The following is a 25,826-nucleotide window of genomic DNA, read 5'->3' on the forward strand; positions in this document are numbered from 1 at the left end:
GACTCACTTTCTGGATTTGAAACTGGCTATTACCTTTCCTTACTGTATGACACTGAGAAAGTGATTTGACCTGTCTGTACCTGAATTAATGGTTCCACGTGAACATGAATGAGTCCACTTGTATACACCTGTCTGGCACACACTAGCATTCCCCAGTGTCAGCTGCTGTTCTTATCTATTCACGTCTGAAAAACCCAGGTCCAGGTCTCTTTCAAGCAGCCATCTGCCTGTGCCTTGTGATATTTTGAATTCCCACCCTGTCACCAGCTATGTGCCCTGGGGAAAGTTATTGAATCTCCCCGAGCCTCAGTTTCCCTCCTGATAAATTGGGTACAATTACAACTACTCTCAGAAATTATTGCGAAGATTAAATATTAATGTCTGTAATGTGCTTCTCTGTTGATTGGAATGTAAATTGGTGCAGCCGTTATGGAAACAGTATAGAGTTTCCTTAAAAAACTAAAAATAGAACTACCATATGATCCAGCAATCTCACTCCTGAGCACATATCCAGAAAAGATGAAAGCTCTAATTTTAAAACACACATGCACATGCATCCCAATGTTCACTGCAGCATTATTTACAATAGCTGAGACATGGAAACAATCCAGCTGCCCATCAACAGACAACTGGCTTATATCACACACTGGAACATTACTCAGCCATAAAAGTTGCCATTTGCAGCAATGTGGATGGACCTAAAGAATAACATACTGAGTGAAGTAACCAGACAAATATTATATGGTATCAGTTACATGTAAAATCTGAAAATAACATAAACAAAGCTATATACAAAACAGAAACAGAGTCACACAGAAAACATCCCCTTTGGTATGGTTACCAAAGGGGAAAGTGGTGGGAAGAAGGATAAATTAGGAGTGTGGGATTAACATATACACATACTATATATAAAATAAACAATAAGGATTTACCATAGAGTGCAGGGAACTATATTCAATATCTTATAATAACCTATAATGGAAAATAATCTGAAAAATAACATATGTATTATATATAATTGAACTTTGCTGTATACCTGAAACTAACACAACATTGCATATCACCTGTACTTCAACTTTAAAAACGTGCTTCACACATGTAAATATATTAGTACATAGTAGTCTTCATTTTATCATTTGTCAAAAGAGGGATAACCTCCACCCCTGTCTTGTCTATCCCATTGATTGCTGGGAGAAGAATGTATTGTGAGGAGAATGTACTGGAAAAAGCAGTGTAAAGTACAATGTAAATGTTCTGGTTTCCAGCCCCTAGGCAATCGATGGTAGAGGCTGCAATAGTTCTGCAGAATCAGGAAGCTAAACACTAGGAGAGTGTAGTCCATTATGCAGTTGTAAACAAATCGGTGCTTTTACCATTAGGAAATCCCAGACCAGTCAATGTAAACAAGTCCACCTAAGGCTTGCTTGACAACAGCAATTTTTAATTTACTGAAAACTGCTTTCCAGGTATTTAATTTTAAAGCCACCAGTATAGGCTGGTAATTAATAATTTAAGGATGTTACATTAAAATGGATAATTTTTTTTTTTTGGAGAGTTCTTTATGGCTTGGGTTTTCTTCTATTTTAATTCAGTAGATGTTGATATGTTGGTTCGCATTGTGGCATATTGCCGGGGTCCAGCCCCGGCTGATCCAGGGTATTCGAAGTGGGGACAGCGTCGGCGACCTATTTAATTATTTATTCATCAAAGATATAAAGAGTAATAGAATGAGGATAGCTCAGTAGGAAAATTCAGTGGAGAAAAGAGGCTGAGTAGCTTGGTTTACGCGGGAGACCAATAAAACTTCAAGACAAGAAGTTTGCACCACTTACGTAGGCCACAGGCGTCCTTCCGTTCTCCCGAAGGAGAGGAGACACTGAGGCCTCCCTGGTCGGATCTTAGAAGCCCAGGCATAATTAGTAAGCATGGTGGGTTCCGCGCTCCAGATGCAGACTCAGCCAGAGTGAGAGAGAGACATGGGGAGACCAGTCTTTCGAGGAACTGATCCCAATTCTTTATTTTCCATGGTCTACTTTTATACACTGAGATGTTATGCAAAAGTCACGTGGGGTCAGCAGTCCTGACTTTTATCAAAGTCAGGTGCTTCATACAAATGTATACAGAGGTCTTAGGGGTGTTACATCATCTTCTGGCCAGGGGGGCCTGCTGACAATTTATGACCCTCTCCTTGTGACAGCAGTCAGTCAACCAGGACACTTATTTCTCCAGGGGTGATTATTCTTAAACAGACGCCACCCAAATAAAGTTACATTTCTATAGGGTGAGGTTGTAGTGGGTTTTAGTTAAGGAAAAAATTTACTTAGCCTAAGGTCTAACATGATTAATATCAAAGGTTGATACTTATTTCTTCTATATATTCATTAACGTGTGTAAGGGCAGGGGATATGGAGACTTAGCAACAAACATTGGCTCAACAAATGAAAAAACCCTTCACCAATACAATTTCTAATCAGCCCATTATACTTATACTAATAGCTTTCTAACTTTTCTAAGGAACCTGTTTTTAGAAGGTTTAAAGCATCTCGTGCCTCTCACGGTTGGGAGGCTGTGAGCAATCACATGTGGCCGGACAAGCCTGTCAGGCAGGCTAGAGAACCTTCAGAGGAGTTTGTAGGTTGAAACACTCCTATCACGCCCAGGAATTATTATTAACTGGAGCTCTAAGTTAACTCCTTCTCCGAAAGAGGTCGTGGGGGACAGCCCCCCGTAAAGCCAGAGGTGTAGGTGAGAGCGCAAAGTAGTAAAGTAGGCAGGCTCTGGTTATGGGGGTAGATGCTCGAAGATTTCCAGGGGGACGCCTGAGGCTCGATCCCTCCTTTGCGTATGTCAAGCCTCCTTCCTCATGACCTTTGCCATGGGCGGAGTGCCTCACGCCGGCCCCCAACAGCATATAATGATTTTCTGCATTTTGACCCAAAGAAGATGAGTTCGAAGTACTCCTGGGCTTGGGTATAAAATAAGGGGACCGCCCCCCTCAATTCCTGAGGCAAGGAATCTGACCTCAAAAGACATTTATCCTTCACAAATGGCAAATATGAGGGAATTCTTTCTGAATTATTTTACATAGGGTTCCCAGAATTTAAGTTTTTTCCTATTGAACTTGAGAAACATTGCTGTTTTCCCTACAAAGCTATTGCAGTTCACCAAATAATAATCTCTAGGCTAGGTTACTAGACATACTGGAGGCCAGCACACCTCTCCACAATGGAAATCCTTGAAGAACACGTCCTTTTATTTGTTTTAAACTGCAACAAATATTAAAAGAGTTAAATGTCTGATGGAAACATGAGTAAAGCCAGATATACAAGTTTGTTTAGACTTCCATGAAATCCTTTTTCCTCCTAGCCAGTTTTGTTTGCTTTTTGTTTTTGATGTGGACCATTTTTAAAGTCTCTGTTGAATTTGTTACAATATTGCTTCTGCTTTATGTTTTGTTTTTTTGACTCCAAGGCATGTGGCATCTTAGTTCCCCAACCAGGGACCCAACTCACACCCCCTGAAGTGGAAGCAGTCTTAACCACTGGACTGCCAGGGAAGTCCTAAAACAGACTTTTTAAACAACAAGGTATATAACTGATATGACTGCATGTTCCAGGGTTGACTGGAGATGACCTGGCGGTAAGGAGAGCTTTGGGGAGGCCACTAGGTTAGATAAGGAAAGCATTTATGTAGTCTAGGACAAAGCAATGACGCTGAAATTTAAGAGAAGGGACAGAATTTGGGAAATACTGCTAACGTGACTGTGAAAAGAATATTGGTAGAGGGAAGGGAGAAAGGGGAGTGGGGAAGTTCAGGTTTTAGCTTAAGAAGACAAGGTACGAACAGTGCAGCAGGCATTTGGAGACATAAAGAGAGAGACAGGTTTAAGACAAGCTGTTGTCATTCAGTTGCTAAGTCATGTCTGACTCTCTTTGATCGCATGGGCTGTAGCCCACCAGGCTCCTCTGTCCATGGGATTTCCCAGGCAAGAATACTGGACTGGGTTACTATTTCCTTCTTCATGTTCTGTTTTTTTAGCTGTGAGGCATGTGGGATCTTAGCTTACCCACCAGGGATTGAACTCACACTTCCTGCTCTGGAAGGTGACTATTTAACCACTAAATTGCCGGGGAAGTACCACCTCCTAGTCCGTGTTGACCCCTCTCACTGTTTTCTCTCCTCCATTAGACTTGGAGCCCATTGTAGCCTGAAATGTGCTTTTGAATATTTTGGTTTTCCATCAAAACGCTTACAGCTCAATAGTGCCATGCACATAACTGGGGATCCATACATGGTTTTTGACTGAATTTATTTAGTTTTTTGAATTGTGTCTTTTGTAGTGAAATTTCAGATGAAGACTTCTAATCAGGAGTTGTTTGGTTCTCTGGAATAATAAGATTGGAAGGTGTTTTCTTTCTTTCTGGCAGAATAAAATCTGCATGTCCTGGAGAGAGCTTTGGAAATGTATAGTTGATGTATTTTTGAAATGCTGCCCTGGTTTCCTGTAACTCTTCCTCCAGGAAGTCTTTCCAATTCGTCATAATTCCCAGTTGCTTCGCTATGGACAGCAGCTCCCCCTGAGTGTTAACCAGTTTGTCCATCACACTTCCAAGTTTGGCCTGATGTGTTTTCTCTGCTTCTTGAAGCACTTCCTGAACCTCTTCTTGCTTCTGCCTCTGAGTCATGCAATAGTAGAGGTTCATTTCGTGTTGTTTTTCCTTTATCAGTTGGTTCACACTCTTCTTCTGATCCTTCACAACTGTGACACCAGAACTCATAAGTTCCTCCATGGCCTTTCTATCGAAAAGAGTAAGAGTTGAATGTTAGTGGTTAGATGGATTACCCACTAAAAACCAAAAGATTTTGTCTTTCACCACAGATGGAGAAGACATGACTGTATGGTTTACATGAGTCCCAGTCTGAGACAGACTGGTCAAGATGAACTTTCGATTAAATGTTAACAATAAAAAAGTACTTTTCAGAGCAGGGAAGGAACACATGGATTTCCTTGCTGTGGGCTAGAGTGAAGCCACCAGTCTACTGACTAATGCTAACTTTAGGGAGTCTACCAAGGTCAGAAAATATGAATGGAGAGTTCTACAAAGATGAAGAAATAAGGTCAGAGCTCCAAACCCCTAGAGAAAGTATTTCTATATATCAACATAGCTACTCATCTTTAGTTAGAGAGCAGGAAACTATCTCACAAAGTGAGTTTAGCCTTAATTTTGATTCTATCTGAGCAATATTCTATGACAGCTAAACTTTTTGGTCTCAAGATCACTTTCACTCTTAAAATATCCAAGAAACCCAAAGAGCCTTTGTTTATATATATAGTTTATATCTACTGACCCTAACATTTTCAAAAATTCAGACATTTCACAAGCATTATAAATTCATGTGAAATATTGGATAAATCCATTAAATGTTAAAATAAAAAGCTTACCTTGTATGAAAAATATTTTTTGTAAATCAAAAATCATTTGATGAGAAAAGTGGCATCATTTTACATTTCTGTAAAACCCTTTATTGTCTGGCTAAATAGGAGAAAAGCTAGATTTTCATTTTGCTTCAATCTGTTGAGGTATCACACAGCATAAAACCCTGGAAAATGCCACTATATACTCCTGAGATGGAGTTAAAAGACAAACCATGTCTTAATATTATTAAGAAAATAGCTTTGACCTTAGTGTCCTACTAAAGGATCTGGGATCATACTTTGAGAACCATTGCTGAACAAATTCATATGCCTCTGATTATAATGTATCTAAAGGAAATCAACCTTGAATATTCATTGGAAGGACTGATGCTGAAGATGAAGCACCAATACTTTGGCCACCTGATGTGAAGAGCCAACTCATTGGAAAAGACCCTGATGCTGGGAAAGATCGAAGGCAGGAGGAAAAGGGGATGACAGAGAATTAGATGGTTGGATGGCATCACTGACTCAATAAACATGAGTTTGGGCAAACTCTGGGAAACAGTGAAGGACAGGGAAGCCAGGTGTGCTGCAGTTCATGGGGTCTCAAAGAGGTGGACACGACTGAGTGACTGAACAAGAACAACAAGAGATCCACAGTGGAATTCTAAACAGTGGGCTTCCTTAGTGGCTCAGCTGGTAAAGAACCCACCTGCAATGTGTGAGACATGGGTTCGATCCCTGGGGTGGGAAGATCCCCTGGAGAAGGGAAGGGAGTGGCTACCCATTCCAGTATTCTGGCCTGGAGAATTCTATGGACTGAATAGTCCATGGGGTTGCAATGAGTAGGACATGACTGAGTGACTTTCACATTCACTCCACATATTAGTTTCTGCAAATGTTCTAAAGAATGCTGGAATCTAGCAAAATCTCTAAATGAGATCTGGTGTGCTGCAGAGTGGGTTCAGCTGACTGGAACAAATTTGAACCTTTGACAATTATCTGAAGAATGCCCACTGTGTGCCAGGCTCTCTTATAGGCACTAGGGACACATCAAAGAACAAAATGGACATTCTAGGTGGATATACTTACATAACAGGCACAGCAGTTTCCTAGTCTTAGTCAACAGGTTCAGTGAAAGATGGCCATTGAAAGTCTTCCACCTTTAAACTTCATGGAGGAAGGGGCCAAAGGTGGGCAAAAGTTAAGGAGTGAAGGAGGGAGCAGGAGGCTCAGGGGAGTGTGAGGAGAGACCCAGATGTTCCTTTAGGATGGGCAGAGTTCCTGAGATGGAGCGGAGGAGGCAGAGGGAGAGAACCACCCTCCACTGCTTTGGACAACTCACTCAGGAGTTACTGTCTTCTCTAACTTTCTCCCCAAATCCTCTATTTTCTTCCTTCTGTACCTCACAATGACTTACAGACTATGCAGGTAGGGAACCACTGAAATAGCCAAGGCTGCAGCCTTCATTCCTATTTATCCATACTTCCTATAGGATTTTACTTTTGGCTCTCTTCTGAACAGTTCTAACAAGGAAATTTTGCCCATTAATTATATACAAATCAGATCAGATCAGATCAGTCGCCCAGTCGTGTCCGACTCTTTGCAACCCCATGAATCGCAGCACACCAGGCCTCCCTGTTCATCACCAACTCCCGAAGTTCACTCAGACTCACGTCCATCAAGTCAGTGATGCCATCCAGCCATCTCATCCTCTGTCATCCCCTTCTCCTCCTGCCCCCAATCCCTCCCAGCATCAGAGTCTTTTCCAATGAGTCAACTCTTCACATGAGGTGGCCAAAGTACTGGAGTTTCAGCTTTAGCATCATTCCTTCCAAAGAAGTCCCAGGGCTGATCTCCTTCAGAATGGACTGGTTGGATCTCCTTGCAGTCCAAGGGACTCTCAAGAGTCTTCTCCAACACCACAATTCAAAAGCATCAATTCTTCCGCGCTCAGCCTTCTTCACAGTCCAACTCTCACATCCATACATGACCACAGGAAAAACCATAGCCTTGACTAGACGAACCTTTGTTGGCAAAGTAATGTCTCTGCTTTTGAATATGCTATCTAGGTTGGTCATAACTTTCCTTCCAAGGAGTAAGCGTCTTTTAATTTCATGGCTGCAGTCACCATCTGCAGTGATTTTGGAGCCCAGAAAAATAAAGTCTGACACTGTTTCCACTGTTTACAAATAGATTTGTTAATTCAAGCAGTGAAGCAAGAGACAAGTCCTAGACCAGGAGGCCAAACAGAGAGGTTTCAGTTTGGGTCCAGCTGTGTCAGCTACATGAGCTTGGGCAGGTCACTTAGCACCCAGAAACAGGTTTGGAACCTCTGGATCCTGATAATTACTAGGGTTCTTGAATGCTGACTTGTTAAAACTGGCCAAACCCATCAAATGTTCACTACATATATAAAATGGTTACTTTGGTATTTTTCACATATATATTAATAAGTGTATATGTGATCTGATTTATGTAAAAGTTATTTCAAATTATGCACATATATAAGGCAGTTCAGTTCAGTCACTCAGTCATGTCGGACTCCTTGCGGCCCTATGGACCACAGCACGCCAGGCCTCCCTGTCCATCACCAACTCCTGAAGTTTACTCAAACTCATCTCCATTGAGTCGGTGATGCCATTCAACCATCTCATCCTCTGTCGTCTCCTTCTCCTCCTGCCCCCAATCCCTCCCAGCATCAGGGTCTTTTCCAATGAGTCAGCTCTTCGCATCAGGTGGCCAAAGTATTGAAGTTTCAGCTTCAACATTAGTCCTTTCAATGAACACTCAGGACTGATCTCCTTTAGGATGGACTAGCTGGATCTCCTTGCAGTCCAAGGGACTCTAAAGAGTCTTCACCAACACCATAGTTCAAAAGCCTCAATTCTTCGGTGCTCAGCTTTCTTTATAGTCCAACTTTCACATCCATACATGACCACTGTAGAAACCATAGCCTTAACGAGACGGATCTTTGTTGGCAAAATAATGTCTCTGCTTTTTAATATGCTGTGTCTAGGTTGGTCATAACTTTCTTTCCAAGGAGTAAGCGTCTTTTAATTTCATGGCTGCAGTCACCATCTGCAGTGATTTTGGAGCAAATATATCAAAAGAGCAAGGAAGGATACTGAACTACATTCTTTCAAATGATTGTCTCCGGGAGGCAGTGGGCAGGAAGCAGGGAGTCAGGACTTAGTAAATTTTGCTCTCTCTGTATTTCTAGAAGCTCAACTTTGTTTATAGCATTATGACTTGTGTAAAAATAAAGAGACCAAAAGTAACACATCCACAGTAGTATACCATGTGGGCTAAGGGATGTGAAGACCGTTATGTGTTTGTGGAAAAACATTTCTTAATACCTTGCCTCCCCTAAAATTGGAGATATGGAATGAAAAGCACAATTTTTAGGGCAGTAGTTACCTTGCAAGATAGGAGGAGAGGAAACAAAGGTGGTTGAGGAAGAACATGGGACTTTCCAATCCGCTGAAAAGGCTGGTAGGCCTTGAGTATTCATGTTATTTTTCTTTACATCTCTCTCTCACACACACACACACACACTCTACAATATATTATATACTGTTCCCCATGTTTGATATATTCTGTAATAAAAATGTAAAAGCACAAAAAGTAGGAAGTATCTACAGCATCCACCCTATCCTCTTTCCAAGGTGATTCTGACAGGGGACACACTGATTTGAAGGGGTGCTCCCTGGAGTACCTTCTCTGAGACTGGATCTCTTCCTGGGCCATGAGCCTCTCCTGCTCTCTCGCTTCCTGCACAGCCTGGACCTTCTCTCGGTGGCACTCCATCATGATCCTTTGGATCCTGTGGACCATGCGCTGCTCGGCAGCCAGGTGTTCTCGCTGCAGTTCTTGTTCCAAGTTTTTATGCAGTTGCATCTTGGTCCTACTTGCCATTTCCTTAAACAACAGGAAAACCAGGGTCAGATGCTACAGCTTTGATGTTTGAAAATGAATACTAAGAGGGTATTCAGATCATAATTTATCTGCCTGATGCCAATTAAGCCTGATGATTTAAGAGTGTATAACAATTAGAAAAGGCAGAGGAACCAGAGATCAAATTGCCAACATCCGCTGGATCATGGAAAAAGCAAGAGAGTTCCCGAAAAACATCGATTTCTGCTTTATTGACTATGCCAAAGCCTTTGACTGTGTGGATCACAATAAACTGTGGAAAATTCTTCAAGAGCTGGGAATACCAGACCACCTGATCTGCCTCTTGAGAAATTTGTATGCAGGTCAGGAAGCAACAGTTAGAACTGGACATGGAACAACAGACTGGTTCCAAATGGGAAAAGGAGTACATCAAGGCTGTATACTGTCACCCTGTTTATTTAACTTATATGCAGAGTACATCATGAGAAATGCTGGACTGGAAGAAGCACAAGCTGGAATCAAGATTGCCGGGAGAAATATCAATAACCTCAGGTATGCAGATGACACCACCCTTATGGCAGAAAGTGAAGAGGAACTGAAGAGCCTCTTGATGAAAGTGAAAGTGGAGAGTCAAAAAGTTGGCTTAAAGCTCAACATTCAGAAAACGAAGATCATGGCATCTGGTCCCATCACTTCTGGCTCCATCACTTCATGGGAAATAGATGGGGAAACAGTGGAAACAGTGTCAGACTTCATTATTCTGGGCTCCAAAATCACTGCAGATGGTGACTACAGCCATGAAATTAAAAGATGCTTACTCCTTGGAAGGAAAGTTATGACCAACCTAGATAGCATATTCAAAAGCAGAGACATTACTTTGCCAACAAAGGTTCGTCTAGTCAAGGCTATGGTTTTTCCTGTGGTCATGTATGGATGTGAGAGTTGGACTGTGAAGAAGGCTGAGCGCGGAAGAATTGATGCTTTTGAATTGTGGTGTTGGAGAAGACTCTTGAGAGTCCCTTGGACTGCAAGGAGATCCAACCAGTCCATTCTGAAGGAGATCAGCCCTGGGACTTCTTTGGAAGGAATGATGCTAAAGCTGAAACTCCAGTACTTTGGCCACCTCATGTGAAGAGTTGACTCATTGGAAAAGACTCTGATGCTGGGAGGGATTGGGGGCAGGAGGAGAAGGGGATGACAGAGGATGAGATGGCTGGATGGCATCACTGACTTGATGGACGTGAGTCTGAGTGAACTTCGGGAGTTGGTGATGAACAGGGAGGCCTGGTGTGCTGCGATTCATGGGGTTGCAAAGAGTCGGACACGACTGGGCGACTGATCTGATCTGAACAATAAGAAGCAGATCCACAGATATAGAGACCAAACAAATAAGTTACCAGTGGGAAGAGGTCAGGGGGAAGGCGTGATATAAGGGTGGGGAGAAAAGGAGGATTTTTATGGGGTTGTATGAAATCAAGTGTGTGAAACTTTTGAAAATTGTAAGGTACCATAGAATTTAAAGAATTTTTCATTCAATACAAAAAGAATTGTTTAGAAAAGTGAAGGAATACCAAAAAAGAAAACTTTAAAAAACTTGGGGGGCAGTGGTTGCGAGGGAGGCTCAAGGAGGAGGAGATATATATATATATATATATATATATATAGTTATGACTGATTTGCATTGTTGCATGGCAAAAACCAACACAACATTATAAAGCAATTATCTCCCAATTAAAAAGAAAAACTGAAATGGTATGTCTATACCATGGAATATTATTAATATACAACTATTGAAAAGGAAAGAAAAGGAGTATATACTATATGGGAAACTTATAAGATGCTAGGTAAAACCAGAAATGTACAAACTATATAGCATAAGTATGTATACTATAGCTGTTGTTTACATGCTAACTCATGTCTGCTTGTTTTGCAACCCCATGGACTGTAGCCCACCAGGCTCCTCTCTCCATGCGATTTCCCAGGCAAGAATACTAGAGTGGGTTGCCATTCCTTCTCCAGGCGAATCTTCCCAACCCAGGGATCAAACCCACATCTCCTGCATTGGCAGGTGGATTCTTTATCACTGAGCCACCAGGGAAGTCCAAGTATATACATAGATAATATTGAAAAGGAATATGCAAAAGGAAAAGTAATTGAGTCATGGTCATTTTTTGATTCTTCAAATATTCTATAGCATCCTATTATCTTTATCCATGATTAGAAATACAGACTACAATTCTGCTTTAGGAAGTCAGTCCTGGAAAGTGGCAGAAATAATGACCAGGAGAGTCTCTTGGGTAGGAGTGGACCTGAGCAAGCAGTCCAGAGGACGGCAGTCTCAGGAAGCTGCCTGCATGCCCTCACTGTCCTTCTGGAGTATTCCAGCTCATTCACCTTGAGAAGCCCGTCCTCAGTCATGATGGAGACAGGAACAAGAGTTCCACCACTTGTTCCTGTAGAAGGACCTATGGAGCCTTCAGCTAGGTAAAGAGAGGAGACACTTGTCAAACCAGGACTAGGGACTTCCCTGGAGATCCAGTGGTTAAGACTCTATGCTTCCAATGCAGGAGGTGCAGATTCAATTCTTGGTCCAGGAATAAGATCCCACATGCTGTGCAGCATGGCCAAAAGATAAAAAAAAAAAACAAAAACAAAACAGAACTTGAGGGCAACAGGCTCTCAAGGGAAACCCCGTATGCCTGGAAATGCCCAATGAAGGCATGGTACGCCAGGCACAGTGCTGGGCCCACTGCTCCAAGCAGGAGGAGGCTGGAATTCCATCCTCAGGACTCTGCCTATTGAAGGAGACCCAAACTGCATCCTGCAACCACTGTTCTAAAAGAAATACATGCCAGAAAGGAGGAGCAGTTAATTCTCTCCAGTTGTTTCAAAACTTTCATTTAAAGGGAAATGTGTATCTCTATTTTAGGGATAAGAGAGAACATACAGAAACTAAGTTGTTCAACATTCTGTAATAACCTAAATGGGAAGAGAATTTGAAAAACAATAGATCCATGTGTCAATATATGTATAACTGAATCTCTTTGCAGTACACCTGAAACTAATACAACATTGCTAATCAACTATGCTCCAATATAAAACAAAAAAAATTTTAATGTAAAAACAAAACATACAAAAAAAGAAATTAAGTTATTTCACAGGGTCATTGGAAGAACTACGCAGGATTCTCACCACACTTCTCACTTCATTGCTGGCTGTGATGTTCCAGAGAGCTCAGTTGTTCAACCAGAAGTTCAATTTCTGAGGAGAGTATGGAAGGTTCTGCTATGGGTAATAAGTCTAAGTCTTTATCTTGTAGTCAGAGGCTGCTGTTGAACATCTTAGGGGATATTTCAACTTCTTAGGTATCATTTCTGGGTTTTCAAGTACATTTTCAGCAACTGAGATTGACGAACGGTTGCGCCTTATAAAGATGATGTATTACCGTGATACATTTCTATTTGAATCACAGAACTTAAAAAGGATACCTCAGCCCTTTATTTTGACTGGGTTCTGAATTTAATTCAGAGAATGAAATCCTGTTCCTCTTTCATGTAATGATTTAGTGAAACCGAAATCATTTTACTGTATCACATGGCATGTCCAATAGCTATTTAAAGCTACAAAAAATAACTCAATGACCTACTGTTTGGCAGTGTTCCTATTCAACAGAAAGCCTTCCAGTCAAATTACTTTTATTGAAGTGCATTTTGGGAGAATGGGCCTCTATTGTGAAATAAGAGACAGCCTCGCCAAATCCATCATCTTGACTGTGCAGACGTGTGACAGACCTTTCTTCATGCCACCATGTCTCCCTCAGGAGAAGTTTCTCTCATGTATCACAGGCAGCAAGATCTTGGGCCTTGAATCTGTCTTTAGCTGGGGGACATGGTGATTTGTAGCACTTTCCTCTTTGAACTGACTGTCAGAAAGCTCAAAGGCCCAGCTGTGATAACAGCACAGGACCTCATGGCTAGTGACATTTCTGAGTCTTGGATTCACACCTGACTTGGTATTTCCTCTTCTCATTTTCCCTTAGCTTTCATTTTATTATTTACTTTTTAATATTATGGTATTTGAATAAGATAATATTAGCACTTTTTCAGAATCCTGTCTGTCCATTGGACAAGACCTGGAAATTTGGTTTCACAGCAATTCACCTAAAACTTATCCCAAATTCTTAGCATCACAGAAGAGCAGTACCTGGTGAGCTCTATGTATCAGAATGTAAGGCTGTTTGGTGCTACAAATTGGTTTTCTGCTCTCTGTAGTGGTAATCTCAAGCTTTCTTAGGCATGAGAAGCACATGGTTAAAAACACTGTCAGTGACTCTGTAGGACAGGTGGGACCAGGAATCTGTAGGGAGACTCTAGGGAGGTGGTTCAGAGGCACGCCCTGAGAAGCAATAATGAGGTCTATGTCTGGGGATCCTACAGCTGAAACAACCCTATGTACTCCACTTAGACAAATCTTCATTATATGAAAAAAGTCACTAAAACTTTTATGGAATAATTTGGAAAGGCCAACCTCCCTCTAACTATCCCCCTTAAATTTTCTTAGGACTTCCATTTTAACACTAAGTGGATTAACTCAACCCAGACATGTGCGTGTGTGCATGGTCAGTCATGTCTGAGTCTTTGTGACCCTGTGGACTGTAGCCTGCCAGGCTCCTCTGTCCATGGAATTCTCCATGCAAAAATACTTGGAAGGGTTGCCATTTCCTGCTCCAGGGGATCTTCCTGACCCAGGGATCGAACTTGCATCTCCTGTGTTCCCTGCATTGGCAGGCAGATCCTTTACTACTGAGCCGCCAAAGACTATATGTGATAAAGTGAAGTTGCTCAGTCGTGTCCAACTCTTTGTGACCCCATGGACTGTAGCCTACCAGGCTCCTCCGTCCATAAAATTTTCCAGGGAAGAGTACTGGAGTGGGTTGCCATTTCCAGGGGATCTTCCCGACCCAGGGATCGAACCCGGGTCTCCCACATTGCGGACAGGCTCTTTACCATCTGAGCCACCTGGGAAGCCCCTAAAGATGATACGGGGTACCACCAAATGACTTAAAGCAAGACTGTGATGTGAGCTCCTGGAAACAGGCATCACATCTAAGTTACCTTGTGTTGTCACAACCAAATGCCAGCAGCGATGTTTAAAATGTCTGTCCTCTGGTTGCAGCACAGAGCAGGGACATAAGGCCCCCACACCCATGGAAATGGTTACCCCTTGAAATTGTTGGTTGGGGAAGTCCAGGGTGGGCTTGGGCATGGTGATTTATCAACTGATAGAGAAGTATTTCACTGTTCAAGAACCGGTGTGGCCGTTCTGTCCCTGCTGGGTGAGCAGCAGGCCTCTCCAGACATGCTATAAATGCTCCTCATGTTTTGAGCTGAAATCAAGGATGGGCAGTGGTCCACTACAGCCAGCCCATCAGGGACCATGGCCCCTGGAGTCAGGCAGGGAGGGTCCACCACGCTTCAGGAGCCCTGGGATGGAGCTCTCTTTCCTACTAGCAAGTTTTCTGAGGGCAAGGACGGTCCATTTAACCTCCCTAGTACAGAGCTGATCAATGATAGGTGTGCATGGCGTTGACAATGGACAAATGGGCCTGTGGTCCCTGAACTGTTTATGAGTTATGTTCTTGCTGAATGAGGCCAACCTGCGGCCACACTTCTGTTGCTTTCCCTCCAGCCTCTGCCCAGGAATCATGACCTGGCACTGTGTCCTGTCCTTCCCATGACCCACATGTGAAAGGACTGCTGTGTGCTTTTCCTTTGAGCAGCTGTTGGACTGAACTGTGTGAGGAACCCTGGGGCTCTGCCTTGATAGTTTACTAACTACCCCAAGTCGTGCAGTCGTGTAATGGTACCAGGTACAGCCTGCAAAGAGTTTCCCTCATTGTGTGACTTCTGATCCTGCAGGAAATACCTGAGAAACAGCTCAGGGATCTCTCTTACCACCGCAGTAAATGCAAATGTAGGGAAAAGGATGCAATCAGAGAGCCCGCTTCCTCTGTCCAGCCTGCTTTCACACTTATAAAGTCAGGGCACCACACTGGCCCCCGGATAAAGGTGGTAGTGAGTCAGATGTGCCCTTGTGGAGACTGCAGGAGTGTGGCGACCAGACATTCAACAAGTAATCAATCCTCCCATCTATGTACCTACACCAGTGCTGGGTGGGGATGCTGTGAAAGAGGGTGGGGTGACAAGGACAGTGAATGGGTGTCAGCACAGAGCTGACTGGATAAGGCTTCCCTTGACCAGTGATGCTGGGTGTCTGATGAAGTGCATGAAGAACATTCTGACAAGGTCTCCAAGGTGGGAAAGAGGGTGGTGAGTACAGATTTGAGGATCCAGAGAAAGGGCAGTAAGAGGAGGTGTGCCAGTGACAAGAGATGTAGAGACTGACAGGCAGGGGTGCCTCCTTCATATCTAACCCCATAAAGGTTTGGGCTCATCCAAGGCCATTCATTATGGTTCATTATGTCAAAGGGATTCTCCTGCACCCAATCATCGCTCTTTCCATAGAGTCCAGGATTTCTTCTGTAAAAATCCTGGGCCTCCCAACCAACCTCCATAAAATACTCATCTAGACTTTCTGTATGATTGTTTTTCTCCCATTCCCTTGCCAGAGCTTTTTACAAACTTAAGTACTTCTTAAAAGATAACAAACAGGCCACTATAAAAACCTGTAAATCTCAGGAGACAAGTGGATGCAGTAGGGGAAGAGGAGGGTGGGATGAATTGGGAGAGTAGCAATGACATATATATACTACCATGTGGGAAGCTGCTGCACAGCACAGGAAAGTCGGCTTGGTGCTCTGTGGTGACCTAGAGGGCTGGGATGGGCATGGATGGGAGGGAGACTCAGGGAGGGGATGTGTGTATACTTATAGATGATTCACGTTGTTGTACAGCAGGAACTAACACAAAACTGTAAAGCAATTATACCCGAATAATAATTTTTTAAAAAACCTTTAACTCTTTTTCATGTTCCTCTTTCAGAAACTGGATTTGCATTTTGTACATATCATTTGCTTCTTCAAGGGCTTTCTTCACTGCTTGTCTTTGGCGTTCATCGGCCTTTGAAAGAGAGTTCATTTATTTGTTAATATACAGCAGGTTTTCAAGTTTAATGAAAATTAGCTACCACCATGGGGCCCCACTAACTGACTCTGTTCCCATCTCAGACCTCCCACAGCACACTGCTGTCTCAGGCAGAGATGTCCCTAACACAGCCGTAGCCCCTGGCTAACATTACTGTTTCAGGAGCTGCCCAGGAGAGCTTTACTGCAGGCTGCTGGGTGGTTTTTTTAATTTGGCACTCTATTTCTTGTTGACTAACTATCAAAGTAATGTAGGCTCATCCAAGAAATTATGGAAAATACAGAGAAGTAGAAAAATGCACAAAGTCAAAAATTTGCTGAGAAGGGAGGTTGAGTACCACCCCAGATCCCCTGCATCAGTTCAGTTCAGTTCAGTTGCGTCCGACTCTGCGATCCCATGGACTGTAGCACACCAGGCCTCCCTGTCCATCACCAACTCCCGGAGTCTACTCAAACTCATGACCACTGAGTCGGTGATGCCATCCAACCATCTCATCCTCTGTTGTCCCCTTCTCCTTCTGCCTTCAATCTTTCCCAGCATCAGGGTCTTTTCCAATGAGTCAGTTCTTCGCATCAGGTGCCAAAGTATTGAAGTTTCAGCTTCAACATCAGTCCTTTCAATGAACACTCAGGAATGATCTCCTTTAGGATGGACTGGTTGGATTTCCTTGCAGTCCAAGGGACTCTCAAGAGTCTTCTCCAACACCACAGTTCAAAAGCATCAATTTTTCGGTGCTCAGCTTTCTTTATAGTCCAACTCTCACATCCATACATGACCACTGGAAAAACCATAGCTTTGACTAGATGGACCTTTGTTGGCAAAGTAATGTCTCTCCTTTTTAATATGCTGTCTAGGTTGGTCATAGCTTTTCTTCCAAGGAGCAAGTGTTTTTTAATTTCATGGCTGCAATCACCATCTGCAGTGATTCTGGAGCCCAAAAAAATAAAGTCTGTCACTCTTTCCACTGTTTCCCCATCTATTTCCCATGAAGTGATGGGACCGGATGCCACGATCTTCGTTTTCTGAATGTTGAGTTTTAAGCCAACTTTTTCACTCTCCTCTTTCACTTTCATCAAGAGGCTCTTTAGTTTCTCTTCACTTTCTGCCATAAGGGTGGTGTCATCTGCATATCTGAGGTTACTGATATTTCTACTGACAATCTTGATTCCAGCTTGTGCTTCTTCCAGCCCAGAGTTTCTCATGATGTACTCTGCATATAAGTTAAATAAGCAGGGTGACCCCTGCATCAGGGTCTTAAGAAAGATGTTTCATTATTTTATTTGAAAAGAATGCCCAGAGCATTAGATAAACTTATATTTAAATTGTACATTATTCAAAAAAGCATTCCCTTGTATTAGGGAATATAATTAATGGCTCACAGTCAATTTAAATTGTATTATTATTGATAAGGATAAATGACTACTAAGACTTTTATATCTATTACCCTTCACACTGAAGCATTTTGTACTTTTGGAGAACTTTCATACAAAGCTTTTGCTGGAACTAATACTGGACAATTCCAATACTCTTTGCTATGATGTCTATATCATAGAGAAACTGAGAAATAACTTCTAAGCACTGTGGCTTATCCTGCTCTCAAGGAGTGTTAATCCACTTTAAGGAAGTCACATATAGCCTTTTCTTTCTTACTGGAAGAAATGGGAGCTGGAGGATAGAGGTTTTGCATTAATGAAGTGTCTGGGATCTGACTGTGAGCTCCAAGGCACTCAAATTGCTCCCATGGCCCTCAGCAGTCATGTGGACAAGGTGTCAAGGACTTTGGAGCAAAGAGGAGCTGGGAGAGGCTTGAAAAAAGAGACTCAGCTATGATGCAGTATTTGGGAAAAAAAAGCCACTTGGGGTATTACACGCTCCACAAATTGATGGTCTACATATTAAATATTAAGCAATAAGCATATTGAAAAGCAGAGACATTACTTTGCCAACAAAGGTCCGTCTAGTCAAGGCTATGGTTTTTCCAGCAGTCACGTATGGATGTGAGAGTTGGACTGTGAAGAAAGCTGAGCGCCGAAGAATTGATGCTTTTGAACTGTGGTGTTGGAGAAGACTCTTGAGAGTCCCTTGGACTGCAAGGAGATCCAACCAGTCCATTCTAAAGGAGATCAACCCTGGGTGTTCTTTGGAAGGAATGATGCTAAAGCTGAAACTCCAATACTTTGGCCACCTTATGCAAAGAGTTGACTCATTGGAAAAGACTCTGATGGTGGGAGGGATTGGGGGCAGGAGGAGAAGGGGACGACAGAGGATGAGATGGCTGGATGGCATCACCGACTCGATGGATGTGAGTCTGAGTGAACTCCGGGAGATGGTGATGGACAGGGAGGCCTGGCATGCTGCGATTCATGGGGTCGCAAAGAGTCGGACACAACTGAGCGACTGAACTGAAATGAATAGACAATTATCAACAAGAATATCTTTTTTTGAAGTTTTAATTCAGTGAAAATAAAGGGAGCCAGAGTCATCCACACACAGGGGCAATTTTAAAGGATGGAAGCTCCTGATGATTTCTGCTTCTTACTCAGCATCTATGTGTGCTGGGCATGTCATTTCATTGAACTTTCTCAACAATTCTAGAGAGTATTATTATTCCTCTTTCACATTTGAAGATGCCAAGACCACAGAGCTGAAGAACCTGCCCCACAGATGATCAACATTCAAAGTCAGCCCTGCCTGACTCTAGCATATACAAATCCCCAAAGAGAAAGAACTGCCAAGAGGCATGCAGGCGGATTTCCGGTTTCCTTTACCTTAGCCCATATGTCAGCTTCTGCCTGTGCAATACGTTCTTTGAGTGCATCCTCTTGAAATTGCTCTTCCTTATTCAGAATATCTTTCCCAATATCTGTGGAGTGGAAGAGGAAAAAAAATCACATATATCCACGGACTGTATCTTGGCTTTCTTTTTCACTGCTATCAAGTTATTTACTAGAGTTATCTAAGAGATCCTTTTGGGAAATTTCAATCTCTAAAGACACCAGTGAAAGAGGGAAGTTATTCCCCCAACTGACTAGGAAGGAGCTCACAGCAGGGTGAGACCTGGATGGACTCAGTCCCCTTCACCACCACCCACACATCTAGTTGTTGTTCAGTCACTCAGTCATGTCTGATTCTTTGCTGCCCCATGGACTGCAGCTCCAGGAGCTTGCTCAAACTCATGTCCACTGAGTTGGTGATGTCATCCAGCCATCTCATCCTCTGTCGTCCCTTTCTCCTCCTGCCTTCAATCTTTCCCACCATCAGGATCTTTTCCAATGAGTCAGCTCTTCACATCAGGTGCCCAAAGTATAGAAACTTCAGCATTAGTCCTTCCAAAAAATATTCAGGATTGAATTCCCTTAGGATTGACTGGTTTGGACTCCTTGCAGTCCAAGGGACTCTCAAGAGTCTTCTCCAACACCACAGTTCAAAAGCATCAATACTTCAGCACTCAGCCATCTTTATGGTCCAACTCTCACATTCACACCTGACTACTGGAAAAACCATAGCTTTGACTAGATGTAACTCTGTTGGCAAAGTAATGTTTGTGCTTTCTAATACACTGTCCAGGTTTGCCATAGCTTTTCTTCCAAGGAGCAAACATCTTTGAGTTTCATGGCTACAGTCACCATCTGCAGTGATTTTGGTGCCCAAGAAAATAACGTCTGTCACTTTATTTTAGATGAGGAAACACTGACAGACTTTATTTTCTCCTTCTGGTAACAGGACCCATTTTCCTCAAGAACTTCCTCCCTCACCTGTTCTGGGACTGCCAATCACAGCAGCCAACCTGCTTGGCCCATCACATGCTCCCCACCTTCCAAGCCCTGTTAACTAGAGCACAGACTCAAGCCTGGCCAAACACACTCTTCTTTATTTTATATAAGGCTATAAGGAGAACAGAGCTCTTTCCCTCTAAGGTTTCAAAGCTGGAGATTAGAGCAGTTTGGAACCACGTCCACTCCTTTCTCAGCTGCTGGAGTAAGCTTGGCTGCAGCAGTAAAACAACTAAGCCAACGCATGGAGACAGTGAGTGTGGACAGACTGCCAGCCCTGGTACCAGATCCCTCTTGGGTACCACTGTTATAAGGGTCAAGAAATCCTCTTTTATAAATAGTCTAGTCTGAGTTGTGTTTCTGTCACCCGCAACTGAAATACATATTATTGGCATTGATTTAACAGTCTTTGCTACTACATTATCAGTGAGTCTAAAAGTATAAAGCAGTGAATACTATGAGGAGGATGGACATATACTACACAGGGCCAACATTGTGAAGAGATCATTACGAAAGATTTAGAAAGAAATAGGACTAAGCATGGACTGGCAAAGTTTTGCACTTCATAAAAACGTGATACAAGTGTGGGCTGCTATTATCCTTTTTTATACATAAGTTCCAGTACTTTGTATTAGTCATTCTCCACCCTAACTGTACAACAGGATCCCTGCATAGCTTTTTTAAAATGCTGAAAAAAGGAACACACTATTAATATGAAGAATAACTTGTATCTTAAGGGCATGCTGAGTGAAAAAAGTCAATTTCAAAGAGTTACATACTGTATGATTATACACACACACAGGATATATAGAGAGAATATAGTATATTATATATATATATGTTTTATATATAAAACATTGTCAAAGAGCTTTAATTATAGTGACTGAGGACAGATTAGTGGTTTACAGCAGTTTAAATGAGGCGGTATTAAGAGGTAACATGAGCGAGTTTCTCTGTGGTGAAGAAATATTTCTGTGTTACGACTGCAGTGATGGATGCATGAATCTACATGTGATAGATTTAATAAAACTACACACCAAGGAAAAAGAACAAATAAGGTCTGCACCGAACTTAACAGTATTGCTCCAACACCATTTTCCTGGTTTTGACAATGTACCAGTGTTATGTAAGGCATCAGTGAGAGAACCTGGGTGGGAACTCTGTTCTATTTTTAAAATGTCTTCAACTATTTCCAAATAAAAACCTATTAAATATGTAAAAACTATTGGCAAAATTTTTTAAAAGCCCACATGCTGAGGGCCAATTCTGAAGGTTCTAATTTAGTAGGTCTGTGTTGGATTAGTATTGTAATAGGGAAGAACAGACCTGACTCCATATTAGATGTTTTCATTTACTTTAACCTTTGTATTCAATTGCTTTTGCTTAGAGTGAAGAATGTTGCCTATAGCCTGAAATATACAGGGTAGCCTGCTCTCAAGGTTCTGACCTTTAAAGGTATAACGCTTTTCCATTCATGTCAAGCCGAAAAGTTGCAGAACAGAAAATAAGATTTGTCTTGCTGGAGGTTTACAGGAACATCATGAACTGACCCATAATGGACAATTGCAAGAACAAAGGATTCCTGCACCAAGAGTTTGCACCAACCAACCCACCCCTCCTCCCCTTTTAATATGAAAAATGCCTGCATTCTGAAAGGGGTAAGAAGGTTCTTTGGCACATTAATCTGCCATCTCTGTTTGCTGGCTTTCTGAATAAAGTCGTTCTTCTTTGCCCCAACAACTCATCTCCTGATTTATTGGCCTGTCATGCAGTGAGTAGAATGAATTTGGACTTCATAACTATTAAATCCAATGAAGTTTGTGTTTGGATTTAAAAATTCCGTAGAACACTGCCAATGTTGAGAACTACCCTCTGCAATACTTATTAGCATTGATACATGTTTCAATTTATCCACTTAATGTTTCCATTCAAATATACTAGGAGGTATAAGGAATCAACCAAAAAAAAGCATATCTAAAAATGGATATCCACTGTTCTGGGTGTAAAAAGCCAAATCATTATAGAGATTATAATTAATAAGTCACACTAAACAGTTACTAGAAGTTAAAATCAGTAATCAATTTTGGTATTGATATTTTTAGAGGATGATCCCAATTTGATCTCCCTCTACATTTTAGTTTTTTTTTTTCAACACACTCTCCATTCTATAGCTTTTTACATTTTCAAAGATCAGGAGTAAAATTTAATCACCACTAATTTAACACGTTAAAGGAAGACAGGATGTGAGAAGTAGTTTGAGAGTACTTAGGAAAACACTTCCAAGGCTTAAAACCTGACTGAAAACCTTACAGGAATGAGGAGAAAAGGAAACCTGTAATTAAAATTTGATTTGCTTATTAGAAGTGCATATATAGGGGGAAGAGATAAATTAGGAAGTTGGGGATAACAGATAATACTACTATATATAAAATAGATAAGCAAAGACCTACCGTATGGCACAGGGAACTATATTCAATAGCTTAAAATAACCTATAATGGATAATAATCTGAAAGAGAACATATATATATAATTTAATATAAAATATATTGAATATAATACATATATGTATATATAAAACTGAATCACTTTTCTGTACACCTGAAATGTCATAAATCAGCTATACTTAAAATGTTTTTAAATACAAAAGGAGGACTTAAAAGATAAAAGAAGTATATACACAGTACATATTCTCATGCTATTTATAATCTATTTTATGTCACCAGTACTAACAAAGAACACAGTTTCTTTCATCTGTTTATTAAGGTGTTACTTGGAGATATTTCTCTCCTACGTGTATGGAAAGTGCCCAAGGATGGGCGAGGGCAAAAAGAACTCCAAGTTACTATTATGTACCAGGCTTTAGAATAGGTACGAATATTTCATTAAAGCCTCAAAAGAAACCTGCAAGAAAAGTATTATATTAACAACCCTGTTTACATATAAGGAGACAGATTGAGAGGCTAAGTATCCTGCCAAGGCACACAACTGGAAAGTGGAGAAGCAGGATTTCAACCCATATTCTTCTCATGCCAAACAGACACATCTGCAGGACAAGGAGCTTTGATTAGGACAGCTGATCAAAGTCTATATAACAAGAATAACATACAATGCTATGAAACATTAGGACAAAGAAAACCAGCAAAGTCACTTACCCAGTATATCTTTGTGAGTGTAAAAACGTGTCTTAAATGGTTTGTATTCATGGATCCGTTTGAAGGTTTCCCCAAAAGGGGCTGGTGGAATTATTTTATTACAAACAGCACAGCAAACAAAGTTTGTATAATTTGGATTTCTGATCATAATTAAAGTTGTCTTTTACGATGTACAGTTAAAACACTCTTAGGATTAGAAAAAGTAGTTTTAAGAAAAGTTCAAGTTTGAGAAAGCAGAAGAGATTCAAGGTTTGAAGACAATGCTAGAGGCTTATCAGGATTAAATGATTCACCATGATTAGGTAGTGGTTATATCCCTAGTGGTAAAGAATGGTACTGAAAGCCCCTGCCCATAGAAGGTCTGGGCACTGGATTTGGGAAGATTTAAGCAGCTGCTCCCTCCTAGAGTCTAGATTAAATTGTTAACTTACTTAGCAACTGTTGCTAGGTAAGACAAGCTTTGCTCATAAAAGCAACTAGAAATCATGACAAAAGGCAGCATGGTACAGCTCTTCATTTCCCAGATACTTTCTGTATGTTTCCTTCTGCTGCTGTAACAAACGACTACATAACTGGTGGCTTAAAACCACACAAATTCATTCTCTTGCAGTTCTGGAGGTCACAAGTCCACAACGGTGTTGGCAGCACTGCTTCCTTCTGGAGGCTTCAGGGAGAATCTATTTCCTTGCCTCTTCCAGCTCCCAGAGGCCGTCCGCATTCCTTGGCCCATGGGCTTGCATCAATATAGCCTCTTATCCTCCTGTTTGCAGGGTGACATTGCTTCTTCCTCTCATCATCTGCCTCCCTCTTATAAGGACTTTTGTGATTATATCAGGCTCACCCAAATAATAAAGGGTCATTTCCCTATTTCAAATCCTGAACTTAATCATATCTGTCAAGTCCCTTCTGCCATGGTTTTTCTTTTTCCCAGTAGTGTCTGACTCTTTGTGAGCCCCCGTGGACTGCAGCACACCAGGCTACCCTGTACTTCACTCTCTCTTTCTCATGTCCATTGAGTAGATGTTACCATCCAACCATCTCATCTTCTGTCACCCCCTTCTCCTCCTGCCCTCAATCTTTCCCAGCACCAGGGTCTTTTCCAACGAGTTTCTTCCAAGGAGCAAGGGTCTTTTAATTTCATAGCTGCAGTCACCATCTACAGTGATTTGAAAACCCAAGAAAATAAAGCCTGTCACTGTTTCCATTGTTTCCCCACCTATTTGCCATGAAGTGATGGGATCTTTGTTTTTTGAATGTTGAGTTTTAAGCCAGCTTTTTCACTCTCCTTTCACCTTCACCAAGAAGCTCTGTAGTTCCTCTTCACTTTGTGCCATTAGGGTGGTGTCATCTGCATATCTGAGGTTATTGGTATAACCTTGACTCTTCTGTCATATAATGAACATGTTTACAGGTTCTGGAATTAGGATCCAAACATCTCTAGGGTGGTGTGGGAAAAGAGGTCTATTATTCAGTCTACCATACTTTCTGTTAAATGTTTACTTAAAGAATTGATTTTTTAAGCCAGAACAAAAAAAAAGGAGTTTAATTTTTTTTAGGTTATCTATAATGCTTTTGTGCCAGGGCAATAAAGCTGGGAAAATCACACAGTACCTTAAAGGAAAAATTACTTTCAGTAAGCAAGCACTCAAAATTACTAAGGTTGGCTTTTAAAATCATAGTTAATTCATTTGTTGTCTTGTTTTAAAATGGAAAGAACTGCATCTCAAGAATCCCCTCCTTGCTTAGAAAACTAGGAAGGATCGGTTGCCTTACAGAAGATAAGGCTATTAAACAATAAATAACTTCACTGTTTACACTGGGAAATTCTTAACAACTAAACTGTTGCTCTTCTGGGCAAATGGCTCTTCTATCAGAAAAGATTACTTCCCTGGGCTAAGAGGTTGCTTGCAGCTTACCAGTAGTTCATTTATCAATACTTGCTTCAGGACAATCTATTATGTTACAGTTTGCCCAATCTCAACCAGATTCCTGCATTGGAAAACATTCCTCCTACCACTTGAACTCAGACTCCAAGATGCCCTGAGCATCTTGTCCTGAGCATCCCCTCCTTAGACCACTGACTTTGTCTCATTTTCCTTTAGAGAAGGACTGAAAACATCCACAGCCAAGCAGTCTTTGACACTGCACATAGAAGACCGTGCTACAGAACTTGTAACAGACCTATGAACAGTAGCACAGTTAGGTTGAAAGTGAAATTGAAAACGCTCAGTCCTGTCCCAACTCTTTGCAACACCATGGACTGTACCCTACCAGGCTCCTCTGTACATGGAATTTTCCAGGCAAGAATACTGGAGTGGGTTGCCATTTTCTTCTCCAGGGGATCTTCCTGACCCACGGATCAAACCTGGGTCTCCCACTGTAGGCAGACACTTTTACCGTCTAAGCCACCAGGGAAGTCAGGTTGTTTCTAAAATTCAATGGAATTCTTCCCTTGCACTATTTTTCGCAGCTGTGCACCTTGTG

The 25,826-nt window shown here is 41.7% G+C and overlaps 1 protein-coding gene across 1 annotated transcript; it reads right to left on the reverse strand.

Moving 5' to 3' along the window:
- Positions 1-4,024: 4,024 nt before the first annotated feature.
- On the reverse strand, positions 4,025-24,671 carry C9H6orf163 (chromosome 9 C6orf163 homolog). Its single transcript, XM_055535547.1, has 5 exons — positions 23,343-24,671; positions 19,185-19,279; positions 16,285-16,392; positions 9,135-9,337; positions 4,025-4,797 (listed from the first exon to the last, which is right to left on the reverse strand). Exons 1-5 carry the CDS (start codon positions 23,488-23,490, stop codon positions 4,362-4,364), a joined length of 990 nt encoding a protein of 329 aa, XP_055391522.1. The 5' UTR covers positions 23,491-24,671; the 3' UTR covers positions 4,025-4,361.
- Positions 24,672-25,826: the final 1,155 nt, after the last annotated feature.

Source organism: Bubalus kerabau, chromosome 9 (genome assembly GCF_029407905.1).
Source record: "Bubalus kerabau isolate K-KA32 ecotype Philippines breed swamp buffalo chromosome 9, PCC_UOA_SB_1v2, whole genome shotgun sequence".
NCBI lineage: Eukaryota > Metazoa > Chordata > Mammalia > Artiodactyla > Bovidae > Bubalus > Bubalus kerabau.

Coding starts and splice junctions, on each gene's coding strand:
- C9H6orf163 (XM_055535547.1), bottom strand. CDS start 23,490: ATGATCAGAAATCCAAATTATACAAACTTTGTTTGCTGTGCTGTTTGT. Junction 9,338..16,284: donor AACATGAAAAAGAGTTAAAG/GTTTTTTAAAAA, acceptor CTGTTGTTTAAG/GAAATGGCAAGTAGGACCAA. Junction 4,798..9,134: donor GAGATCCAGTCTCAGAGAAG/GTACTCCAGGGA, acceptor TCTTTTCGATAG/AAAGGCCATGGAGGAACTTA.